At 53.4% G+C, this 12,500-nt stretch overlaps 2 protein-coding genes across 3 annotated transcripts in view; both read right to left on the bottom strand.

Moving 5' to 3' along the window:
• Window positions 1–3,430, bottom strand: part of aass (aminoadipate-semialdehyde synthase) — a 30,036-nt gene extending 26,606 nt beyond the window's left edge. Inside the window, exons 1-3 of one of the 2 annotated variants that reach the window (XM_030097251.1) lie at window positions 3,334–3,425; window positions 2,600–2,830; window positions 720–896 (exon numbers count right to left, since the gene is read on the bottom strand). In XM_030097251.1, the coding sequence (XP_029953111.1) occupies window positions 720–896; window positions 2,600–2,815 (393 nt within the window). In that variant the 5' untranslated portion in view covers window positions 2,816–2,830; window positions 3,334–3,425. Of the gene's footprint in view, window positions 1–719; window positions 897–2,599; window positions 2,831–3,333 lie in introns of both variants that reach the window. The other variant, XM_030097250.1, reaches the window with a different exon arrangement.
• A 6,268-nt stretch (window positions 3,431–9,698) lies between these two features.
• The window catches only part of fezf1 (FEZ family zinc finger 1), a 4,588-nt gene continuing 1,786 nt past the window's right edge, over window positions 9,699–12,500 (bottom strand). Inside the window, exons 2-4 of the mRNA XM_030095775.1 lie at window positions 12,228–12,362; window positions 12,004–12,136; window positions 9,699–9,937 (exon numbers count right to left, since the gene is read on the bottom strand). Coding sequence (XP_029951635.1) covers window positions 9,699–9,937; window positions 12,004–12,136; window positions 12,228–12,362 — 507 coding nt within the window. The remainder of the gene's footprint in view (window positions 9,938–12,003; window positions 12,137–12,227; window positions 12,363–12,500) is intronic.

Raw genomic sequence — 12,500 nt, forward strand, 5'->3', positions numbered from 1 at the left:
CGCCAGAGACCGTCTGAGACCGCCAGAGACCGTCTGAGAACGCCACAGACCGTCTGAGAACGCCACAGACCGTCTGAGAACGCCACAGACCGTCTGAGAACGCCACAGACCGTCTGAGACCGCCAGAGACCGTCTGAGACCGACAGAGACCGCCAGAGACTGTCTGAGACCGACAGAGACCGCCAGAGACTGTCTGAGACCGTCAGAGACCGCCAGAGACCGTCTGAGACCAACAAAGACTGACTGAGACCGACAGAGACCGCCAGAGACTGTCTGAGACCGTCAGAGACCGCCAGAGACTGTCTTAGACCGTCAGAGACCGCCAGAGACTGTCTGAGACCGTCAGAGACCGCCAGAGACCGCCAGAGACAGTCTGAGACCACCAAAGACTGACTGAGACCGCCAGAGACTGTCTGAGACCGCCAGAGACCGCCAGAGACCGTCTGAGACCGTCTGAGACCGTCTGAGACCGTCTGAGACCGCCAGAGACCGCCAGAGACCATCTGAGACTTCCAGAGACCGTTTGAGGACATGTGGGACTGCCTGAGCCCACCGTCACCTCCAGGGTCTCCATCACTTCCTGTTCAGACTATGGTGAGTCTCAGCTAAACCGTCCAGGACTCTGCTAATTCTCCCCCCAACCCACCACCCCACCCTGAGCGGTCTGGACCCCCCCACCCTCTGAGGACCCCCCGGACTGCCAGGGACTGTGGGCCCACCTTCTTCAGCAGGTCCTCCAGGAGCCCCATGTTGGCCTCCTGAGCCTTGATGGTGTGGGAGAAGAAGGCGTAGGTCTTCCGGGGGAGGACTTTGTCCTCGGGGGGCCTCTTCACCCCCAGGATGAGGGACGCCTCCGAGATGTCCTCCTCGATGACGGCGCCGGCCTTCATGTAGTACTGGAACCAGAACGGAGGACGCTAGCAGACTGACCACATCCACCACGGCTTCAACAGTCTGTCCCCAGAGAGGGACACATCTCAGGAGCGCTGGCTACAACTACCCACAATTCACCAGGAGCGCACAGCTGGGATCCACAGGGGGGTGCTGTGGGCCAAGCCAACCTGAAAATAACTGATCTGTTGAAGCAGGAAGAAGCGGAAACGTAGAGGACAGGAACTGAAACGTGGAGGACATGAGCTGAAACGTAGAGGACAGGAGCTGAAACGTGGAGGACAGGAGCTGAAACGTGGGGGACAGGAGCTGAAACGTGGGGGACAGGAGCTGAAATGTAGAGGACAGGAGCTGAAACGTGGAGGACAGGAGCTGAAACGTGGGGGACAGGAGCTGAAATGTAGAGGACAGGAGCTGAAATGTAGAGGACATGAGCTGAAACGTGAGGGACAGGAACTGAAATGTAGAGGACAGGAGCTGAAACGTAGAGGACAGGAGCTGAAACGTGGAGGACATGAGCTGAAACGTAGAGGACAGGAGCTGAAACGTGGAGGACATGAGCTGAAATGTGGAGGAGATGAGCTGAAACGTAGAGGACAGGAGCTGAAACGTGGAGGACATGAGCTGAAATGTAGAGGACAGGAGCTGAAACGTAGAGGACAGGAGCTGAAACGTAGAGGACAGGAGCTGAAATGTGGAGGACATGAGCGGAAACGTAGAGGACAGGAGCTGAAACGTGGAGGACATGAGCTGAAATGTGGAGGAGATGAGCTGAAACGTAGAGGACAGGAGCTGAAACGTGGAGGACATGAGCTGAAACGTAGAGGACAGGAGCTGAAACGTGGAGGACATGAGCTGAAACGTGGAGGACATGAGCGGAAACGTAGAGGACAGGAGCTGAAACGTGGAGGACATGAGCTGAAATGTGGAGGAGATGAGCTGAAACGTAGAGGACAGGAGCTGAAACGTAGAGGACAGGAGCTGAAATGTGGAGGAGATGAGCTGAAACGTAGAGGACAGGAGCTGAAACGTGGAGGACATGAGCTGAAATGTGGGGGACAGGAGCTGAAACGTGGAGGACATGAGCTGAAATGTAGAGGACAGGAGCTGAAACGTGGAGGACAGGAGCGGAAACGTGGGGGACAGGAGCTGAAACGTAGAGGACATGAGCTGAAACGTAGAGGACAGGAGCTAAAACGTGGAGGACATGAGCTGAAACGTAGAGGACAGGAGCTGAAACGTGGAGGACATGAGCTGAACGTAGAGGACAGGAGCTGAAACGTAGAGGACAGGAGCTGAAACGTGGAGGACATGAGCTGAAACGTAGAGGACAGGAGCTGAAACGTGGAGGACATGAGCTGAAACGTAGAGGACAGGAGCTAAAACGTGGAGGACATGAGCTGAAACGTAGAGGACAAGAGCTGAAACGTGGAGGAGACGAGCTGAAACGTGGGGGACAGGAGCTGAAATGTAGAGGACAGGAGCTGAAACGTGGAGGACATGAGCTGAAACGTGGAGGAGACGAGCTGAAACGTGGGGGACAGGAGCTGAAACATGCATCTCCAGCTGGACCGTCAATACAAACAAAGTTTCAGCTGGACGCTGAAGCGAGTCGTCGGTTGGTGATGTCTTCTTCAGACCTTTCTGATCTCGTTACCGCGGCGTTCCCACGGCGGTGAAGCCGGGTTCTGCCTGGCCGAGTCCTCACCTTCTCGTGGATGGCCCTGCGGTTGGACGGCTGGACCAGCACCTTGACGCCGGCGTTGGTGAGCTCACGGACGTGGCGGGGGGCCAGCGGCGCCCGCCGCTCCCAGGGGTTGACGTCCTCGCGCCGGATGGCCACGACGGCCCGGTGGTGCTGGTGGCGGCGCTGCGGCGCCGGGCAGCGCGGCGTCCTCCGGTGGCGGCTCAGGGCTCGGAACATAGCTTCACTGACCTGCTGGGGACACCGGGGACGGGGGGGATGGAGGGGGCCACAGACCAGAGGACAGAGACTCATGGACAGGAGGACCAGGGACAGACCAGCAGAGGACCACAGGTTGGGTTTGCTGCTGGGAGAGGGCTGCTGCATCAAGGCTTTGCTCAACTCCAGTGGGCGGAGCCTATACCCCCCGCCCCGCCCCCCGCCACGGCCACGCTGTGCGCATGGAGTCAACGCAGCTCCACAGGTGTCCCCTCCCCCCGCGGTGTCCGCGGGGAACACGTCCCCTGGTCCCGACGGTTCTTCCTGGACTCGGTGAGCCCGTCTAGTCCACTTCAGGATCCCGCAGGGCCTCGAGCCTCACTTTGAGAACCGTGTGGGAACACACGGTGCGTGAGGAACCCGGCGGGTGACGTCACAAACCGTATGCACACACGCGCAACTGTGCACGCACGTGGAAACCGTCTCTACACACCTGAGCGGCCGCGCGCCGTGACGTCACTCCGTCGTGCTGGACTCACCTGTGCGTGCCGGCTCGTGCTCGTGCTTCACCTGACCGCTCCTCCGGTTCACCGCGGAACGCTCACGACCGCTGATCCTCCGGTTCACCCCACACCCGCAACTCATCCGCTTCCGGTGGGCCTTTCACAATAAACGCTTCACTTTAAGCCTGTTTTTTTTTCTTAACTAAATGTTGGATCCAGTTTTATTTTAGGCCCGTCTCCATGGCTGCACTGCTCTTTAACCTATGTTTCTTTTAGAGTAGACTTATCTGATTAAGTTTGTTTGTTTGTTTATTTAAATAATTCATTTCAAAAGGAAGGACGACTAGTGGTGAAGATCTCTTTCAGATCTTCATCATCACTCTTCAGTCTCATGGTGGTTCAGGGTTCTCCTGACACACCAGATCTGAACCAGCACACACATCCTCCAGGGCCAGAACCACAGACCAGCCGGTGACTCACATCTGTACAGCAAAACCAGGAGTCCCAGGGAAGAGCTGCATCACGGCCTGAGAACCATCTCAGAAGTCTTGATGTTGACGTTAAAAGTATTTTTTGTTTGTTTGTTTTGTTTTACTGTCAGTGAATAATATTTCAATGCCAGATGTATAAACAAAAATAAAGTTACCAAAGGAACAGAAACTAGAAACTCGTGATTACAAAACAGAAGGAAAAATAGACAAACTAGAAAAAAACTTGCAAAATGTAAACAAAATAGTTTTTTTTCAATGCCTTCTTATTTTTCCAACATTGTATTAGTTCTTGATGCTGGATGTGAAACTTTCCTAAAAAAAAAAAAATAAAAACGTGTGCCAATACATAAAGGAAGCGTCTCCGGGCTGTTAACGTGAAGGCTCGGACGCGCTGCAGCGGCTCGACGGACCTTCCGCACAGACACAACACAGGGTGTGTTCGGTTGTGTGTACGAGGAACGCCGCGTGGGCGGGGCGCTGCTGTACGGGCACGTGTGTCGAAAGAACAAGTTTTAAAAGTTTCTCAACTCGTCTCGACTTGATTTTTACTGACTTCTTGGCGAGATGAGGAGGTGAAGTGAAGGGAAAGACGGCGGCAGCGTCACTCGCCGCTCCTGAGAGACGCCCGGGTCCTCAGACCGCGAGTCTGTCTCCCCGCCGTCCTTCACCGGGCCGCTCCATCTTCAGCAGATCTACAAACGGTCCTCCGGGTGCGGAGCAGCGCTTCCCGCCCCGCAGACCGTTTATAGGTCTAATGAAGGCGTGAGCGTCTCCACCAATCAGCTTCCAGAGAAGAGACACGTCCCCCCATGCGTCACCGCAAGACGAAAACACAAACTATTGCTCAACAGAGTGCTGAAAACACACAACGCAAGATCTGCTGCACAACTATGTAACAAACAAGACATGACTTCCTCTACACAACTATGTAACAAACAAAACATGACTTCCTCTACACAACAATGTAACAAACAAAACATGACTTCCTCTACACAACAATGTAACAAACAAAACATGACTTCCTCTACACAACAATGTAACAAACAAAACATGACTTCCTCTACACAACAATGACATGAAAAAACAAACCTCTTTTTTTCCACCATCTACTCTTAGACTCCGAGGCTGCTGTTGTGTTAGAGGGTGCTTTGAAGGCATTTCATAGTTTCTTCATTAATCTTTAATATGACCAGTCGAACTGACAGTTCTGTTATCAACTTCTCTTTGAGAAACCTTGAGAAACCCCAAAACAGAATGGATGGATGGATGGATGACTGATGGATGATGGATGGATGATGAATGGATGGATTAATAGATGATGGGTGGGTGGATGGATGGATGGACCGTTGGGTGAATGGACGATGAAAGGATGATGGATGGATGAAGGATGGATTATGGATGATGTATGATGGATGGATGTATGGATGGATGGATAATGTTCCATCCATCCATCCATCACTGACGGATGGATGGATGACGGATGATGCTGATGGCTTGACGATGGCTGATGCCTGGATGCTGGCTGGATGCTGGATGGATGCTGTATGCTAGCTTAATGCTGGATGCTGGCTGGATCCTGGATGCTGGCTGGATGCTGGATGCTGGATGGATGCTAGCTTAATGCTGGATGCTGGCTGGATGCTAGCTTAATGCTGGATGCTGGCTGGATGCTGGATGCTGGCTGGATGCTGGATGCTGGATGGATGCTAGCTTAATGCTGGATGCTGGCTGGATGCTAGCTTAATGCTGGATGCTGGCTGGATGCTAGCTTAATGCTGGATGCTGGCTGGATCCTGGATGCTGGCTGGATGCTGGATGCTGGATGGATGCTAGCTTAATGCTGGATGCTGGCTGGATGCTAGCTTAATGCTGGATGCTGGCTGGATGCTGGATGCTGGATGGATGCTGGCTGGATGCTAGCTTAATGCTGGATGCTGGCTGGATGCTGGATGCTGGATGGATGCTGGCTGGATGCTAGCTTAATGCTGGATGCTGGCTGGATGCTAGCTTAATGCTGGATGCTGGCTGGATGCTGGATGCTGGATGGATGCTGGCTGGATGCTAGCTTAATGCTGGATGCTAGCTTAATGCTGGATGCTGGATGCTGGCTGGATGCTGGATGCTGGATGCTGGCTGGAGTGTGGTTTCAGCAGGAGCCCTGCAGCTCTCAGACTCCGGCTGGACTGTGGACTGGGACTGGGACAGGGAGCAGTCATGATGAGGACACAGGGACAGCAGACTGTTTATTAAGCTGTTGATCAGGAGAGCAGAGACCGTCTTCCAGTCAGTACAGCGGTACACTTTCAAATAAATACCATGAAACACGCTTTCCCTTTTACAATAATCCTGAGAGTGAAAGAAAAACAGGAGCTAGCAGCTGGGTGTCCTGCAGCGTTCGGACCAGAGACCAGAGACCAGAGACCAGGAGGGGACATGTTCAGCAGGCCGGGCAGGACATGAAGCCGAGCTCCATCGTTTCAGATCAGGGAGGAAGATGACAGAAAATAAACATTTTCACTGAGACATGACAAGAAGGAAAAATAAAAACCAACTCTCCCGTCAGACCGTCCACATGAGACAGCCGAGACGCAGAGGTTCTAGTCAACACCACACCGGCCAGGAGACGGACTGTCCACACGTCTGTCCACAGGAGCCCAGAACCTTTCTGCTCTCCACACAGCTCCACGTTCAGGCTGCAGCACCTCCAGTCCTGAAGACACGCACCAGCCTGTCTGCTGGCAAACCAGCAGGGCGTCCCGAGACCTGGACCGGATGTCACGTTCAGGTGTGACCTGGACCCAGCAGGCTGTCCAGACGGTTCTGGACCACAGCTCCAGTCAACACTGAGGTTCAGGTGATGTGGTCCAGGTGGAGTGTTGGCGTTGAACTGTCCTGTTCTGGACTGTCCTCCGGGACCGAGCTGAGGTGGACTGTCCTTTCATGAATGTTTGGTGTTTGGTTGGGCAGTTATCGGCACTGCCAGAACCAGCAGCAGCTCTGCTGAGGAGGAGTCGCGGCGGGACCAGAGCTCTTCGCCGTCTGGGCTCGGTGTTCCGGCTCTTGGTTGCTCAGTTTGAACTCCTGCTCGCGGTCCGGCGGTTTGCAGGCTCGCGGTCCGGCGTTGCCTCTGAAGGAAGTCTCATTGTGATCACGTTTGTCATCCTGTGAAAGTTTCAGGGAGAATTCAGCGACTTTGCGGCTCTGCTAAAGAGATGAAGATCCAGTCCTTCTGGTCTGTTTGACCCTCTCTGCTTCAGACCTGGAGCTAGTTGATCATTTGAGGCATCTCTGCCGATGAAAGACCGTCACCATGAACGAAGCAGCCTCTCTGGACCAGCAGACCCGTCAGATCAGGGAGGAGGTGTTCTGGAGGAGCACGGGGCGGATGGAGGGGTTCAGTCAGCCCAGCGCCGTCTGTCTGATCCTTCTGCTTTGAAGAGCCGACCAATCACATGAGGACATCGGAGCACTGATGTTTGGGCGGTTCTGTTGAAACACACCGCTGAAGCAGAGGACCGGCAGGCTGAAGCAGAGGACCAGCAGACTGAAGCAGAGGACCGGCAGGCTGAAGCAGAGGACCGGCAGGCTGAAGCAGAGGACCAGCAGGCTGAAGCAGAGGACCGGCAGGCTGAAGCAGAGGACCGGCAGGCTGAAGCAGAGGACCGGCAGGCTGAAGCAGAGGACCAGCAGGCTGAAGCAGAGGACCGGCAGACTGAAGCAGAGGACCAGCAGGCTGAAGCAGAGGACCGGCAGGCTGAAGCAGAGGACCAGCAGACTGAAGCAGAGGACCGGCAGGCTGAAGCAGAGGACCGGCAGGCTGAAGCAGAGGACCAGCAGGCTGAAGCAGAGGACCGGCAGGCTGAAGCAGAGGACCGGCAGACTGAAGCAGAGGACCGGCAGACTGAAGCAGGCTGAAGCAGAGGACCGGCAGACTGAAGCAGGCTGAAGCAGAGGACCGGCAGTCTGTCACACCTCTTTAAATGCTGGTCGGATCTAAGATGATATTTCAAAATAGCAGATCAAACTGTGTGGGACTGCTGGACCCGAGCTGCCAACACACACACACACACACACACACACACACACACACACACACACACACACACACACACACACACACACACACACGTCTTCTTCTCATCACTCAGTGACAGAGACAGGACTATCACACCTCCTCTTTAAGGATGCAGCTTCTATCCTGGACATAAGCGACGTAGCTTTGACACTGTGTCCTCTTGGACCAGGACCAGAGGAGTCCTCCAGTGGTCTGGAGTGTGTTCGAGCAGGATCACTGCTCCACGGACCGCCAGGACCTCAGCGCTGCTGGAACTGCTCGGTTTTATGGACTGTGAGGACAGAACACGAGCTTCCTGGGAACGGTCTCCTGCGGTGGATTAATACACGCCGGGTGTGTCGGGTCAAATGTGTCCTTCAGTTTGTGTGTTTTGTGTTTTGAAGAACATGAATGTGTTGTTTCACACCTGTGGTCCACTGCAGCCCCTCAGAGGAGGACGCTCAGTCCCTCAGAGGTCCCAGGTCCAGTCCCAGGGGGCCTCTCCTGTCCGGTCCAGGTCCAGGTCCTGGTCCTGGTCCTGGTCCTGGTCCAGGTCCAGGTCCAGATCCAGGTCCTGGTCCAGGTCCAGGTCCAGGTCCAGGTCCAGGTCCAGATCCAGGTCCTGGTCCTGGTCCAGGACTGGGCTCTTTCTCTTTCTTCTCCTTCAGCAGAACCAAATGAGATCAGATTCTCTGCGGTCCATTCATTCTGCTTACGTCTGCTCAGGAATGTGAATTTAAAGAGACGGGTTTTGGACGGAGCAGCCTGTTGAACCTCCAAAACCACAAAACTCTTTCCTTTTTCTGCCAACACACACAAGTCCACGGGACGACCTCTGCTCACCGGCTCTAAAGGTACAATATTCAGCACCCCAGAGGGTGGAGCTCTGGTAGTACCGGCGAGCTCCACCAGGTGGGGTCAGGAGTCACTGAGGCCTTCACCCCTCAGTCTGCTGCTTCCATGCATTTCACAGCCACACAAGCTGTCTGATCCTTCTGATTTGTCTCCAGGACATTAAGAACAAATTCAATTGTTAAAATATGTGGAAAAAGAGAATAATCCAAACTTTTTGTCTAAAATCTTCATGAACCCCAACTTCAGTCGACACGCCTGACCCTCCCACCACTGCCGGAGGGTTTCCCTGAAGCTCAGCCTGAGGACGCCGTCCACTGGAGGAACTGTCCAGAGGACCGTCCAGACGAGGACCGTCCAGAGGAGGACTGTCCAGAGGAGGACCGTCCAGAGGAGGACCGTCCAGAGGAGGACCGTCCAGAGGAGGACCGTCCAGAGGAGGACTGTCCAGAGGAGGACCGTCCAGACGAGGACCGTCCAGACGAGGACCGTCCAGAGGAGGACCGTCCAGACGAGGACCGTCCAGAGGAGGACCGTCCAGAGGAGGACCGTCCAGAGGAGGACCGTCCAGAGGAGGACCGTCCAGACGAGCACTGTCCAGAGGAGGACCGTCCAGACGAGGACTGTCCAGAGGAGGACCGTCCAGAGGAGGACCGTCCAGAGGAGGACTGTCCAGAGGAGGACCGTCCTCACTCCTGCGCTGACACGGAGCATATAGTACCTTTAAAGCAGCTCCTGTTCTTCATTTCAGTGGAAACGGTGAAAGAAACATGAAGTGAGAAGAAACATCAACTGATTTCATCACTGGAGTCACATCTGATGCTCTGCTGTTAAAAAGTCCCTCTTTAGAGCTTTTACTCCTGTTGTAGGAGGAAAATAGTGTTTGTTTGTTCTAATGTTCTTAAATACTTCCTTAGCGACGCCAGCAGGTGAGTTCTGTGTGGATGAGCTCCGGGTCGGTGCTGGGTTCGATTCCAGAGCCTGTCCTCCGGAGGCGGGAGAGCTCAGCGGGGCTGGGGGGGCGACGGCGCCCCGGCCGGGTCGTGCAGCTTCCTGACGTGTTTCTTCAGGTCAAAGTTCCTGCAGAAGCCCTTCCCGCAGGTGGGGCAGGTGAAGGGCTTCTTGTCGTTGTGCGTGTGCATGTGGAAGGTCAGGTTGTACACCTGGTGGAAGGCTTTGCTGCAGATGGAGCACTTGAACTGCTTCTCGCCGCTGTGCGTCAGCTTGTGGTTCTTGTAGTTCCCTGTGACGGAGCACAGAAAGCACATGAGTCCAGAACACCAGGAAGCCCTCCACTCCAGACCAGACCAACGCCTCAGAAGGACCAGAACCAAACACTGTCCCAGGCTCAGGACCAGAACCAAACGCTGTCCCAGGCTCAGGACCAGAACCAAACACTGTCCCAGGCTCAGGACCAGAACCAAACGCTGTCCCAGGCTCAGGACCAGAACCAAACGCTGTCCCAGGCTCAGGACCAGAACCAAACACTGTCCCAGGCTCAGGACCAGAACCAAACGCTGTCCCTGCCTCAGGACCAGAACCAAACGCTGTCCCAGGCTCACCTAGCAGCTCTTCACCCCCCACCCCCACCCCACCCCACCCCTTCCTGACAGTTTAAACCAGTGTATTCCCTGCAGTTGAATGAAGCACAGCTCCTCCCAGTGGCCGCTCCTGTGAACTGCAGCCTGTTCTAAGATTCTTTAGAACCTTCTGACTTGGAAAAAAACTCAAGAGCCAGTCAACTGATGGTTACCATGGAAACAGCTGAGCATCATTCAAAATAATCCCCTTCAGGAGGGTTTTCTCTCAAACATCCAAACCAGGGCGGATCTTCAAACAAACCCAGAAATCTGGGCTTTGGAGCTCCGCACGCTCACTTCCTGTCTGTCCAGGCCAGCCTGAGCCACTGAGTCTGAACCTGCAGACGCAGCATCTTCCCTGCATCTGTCAGTGTTCCAGCTTTCTGAATAATTTGAAATGTGAAGCGCTGCGACGCCCGGAGAGTCAGGCTGAAATCAGAGACCGGTTTGTTTCCTCAGCTCCACCAACTCTCCAGCATCACACACTCCAAAACACGACTGGCTGGATGAACACAGCTGGAATGTGGCCTCCACTCAAATCAACAACATCTCTACACTGCAATATATCTGAGACTGTCCAACTAGTTTTGGTCCTTTGGATCCAACCATAATGGAATATTCTGTGTAAACCAATTTAAAAGAGTCAGTTCTTCCTTGTTTGTCAAATAGATAAAATAATGAGCCTCTTCTCAGCAGCGAAAGTTGCCAGTTTTGTGATTATTTGTTAATTGGGTGGTGTCGGCCGGTGTGCACTGATGCTGATCAGGGAGCGGTTCTATCCACAACTCCAGACAGGAGCAGGTTAAACACAACACAACACAACTACCAACATCAGGACATCGAAACAAACCACCAAAACAATGTTCAATCTTGAACAGCTCATCCCAAACTCCCATGATGCATTGCGACATGATCATCATCGCAGCCACAGCTACAAAACCCCATTTCAAACATACTGCTGTTGGAGCCGAGGCCAGAGGTCACGTCTGACACACACTCAGGCTGGGTAGATAAATATGCTTTAATTAGGAAAGCAAAATGTGAGTGTGTGTGAGAGGGGCTCAGGAGGGCGCCGATCACACACTCGTCTCTCACGCTCACATGTTCTAATGCCAAGAGGAGGTTTAAATCAGAATTATAGCAGCTAAACACACTCAGGGTTCATCATCTCTTTACTCTCTACGCCGATGAAGACAGGAGCTTCAATCCTGAACTCAGCGACTCCGCGGCTTTCCTCTTCTACCCATCTAAATAAATCAGGCTTCCTCTGAGAATAAAATCCATCACTGAAAAACAATCCACACACACACACACACACACACACACACACACACACACACACAATTGTGTATTGTTTCACAATTATATCAGTATTATTTTTCAGTCTTTCTTTCTTTCTTTCATGTATTAAAAATGTTATTTTTGGTCTGATTCCATTTTTATTGTTATATTTTTTAAATCAATCAAAATTTTCATTTATTTTTTCTTCATTTTCATATCATGATTTTTTTTAATCTCTCTTCAACTGCTGGGCTCATTTAACCTTTAAAGCCTCTTATTTAGTATTTATTTGGCCATTTTGTGCTGTTGATAAAACGGTTTTAGTTTAGTTTGGTTCTTGATTCGTTGCTTTTTGCCTTTCTTTTCCAGTCCCAGCTGTGTACGGATCGATGGGTTCCTCAGAGGCAGGGTGTGTGTCCTGCCGCGCGGAGTCCAGCCGTCTGCTCACCTTTCTGGTGGAATCCTTTCCCGCAGAACTCGCACACGAACGGCTTGTACCCCGCGTGGATGCGGGTGTGCGTGTTGAGGGTGGAGCTGCGGTTGAAGGCTTTTCCGCACTGGTTACACTTATGCGGCTTTTCCTGTGAGACAGAGAGACGAGGGACAGAGATGAGCCGGGAGCTGCCCGCACTGCCCGCACTGCCCGCACCCCCGCCCCCCCAGCAGACCCACCTGCGTGTGGATGATCTTGTGCCTGCACAGCGTGCTCGCCTGCCTGAAGCCTTTCCCGCACACTTTGCAGACGAAGGGCCGCGCGCCGGTGTGCACGGGCATGTGGCGGGTCAGGTTGTAGTGCGCGTTAAAGACCTGCGTGCGGGACGGGCGAGATGCGCGTGAACAACAGTTTCACCGATGAAAAGAATGAAATACAAAACATTGAACATCCTGTTTGAAAAAAATAATCCTCACGGAGAATCAAAGACTCAGACAGACAAAGACAGAGCG

This window comes from Salarias fasciatus, chromosome 7, assembly GCF_902148845.1.
Source record: "Salarias fasciatus chromosome 7, fSalaFa1.1, whole genome shotgun sequence".
Taxonomy (NCBI): Eukaryota; Metazoa; Chordata; class Actinopteri; order Blenniiformes; family Blenniidae; genus Salarias; species Salarias fasciatus.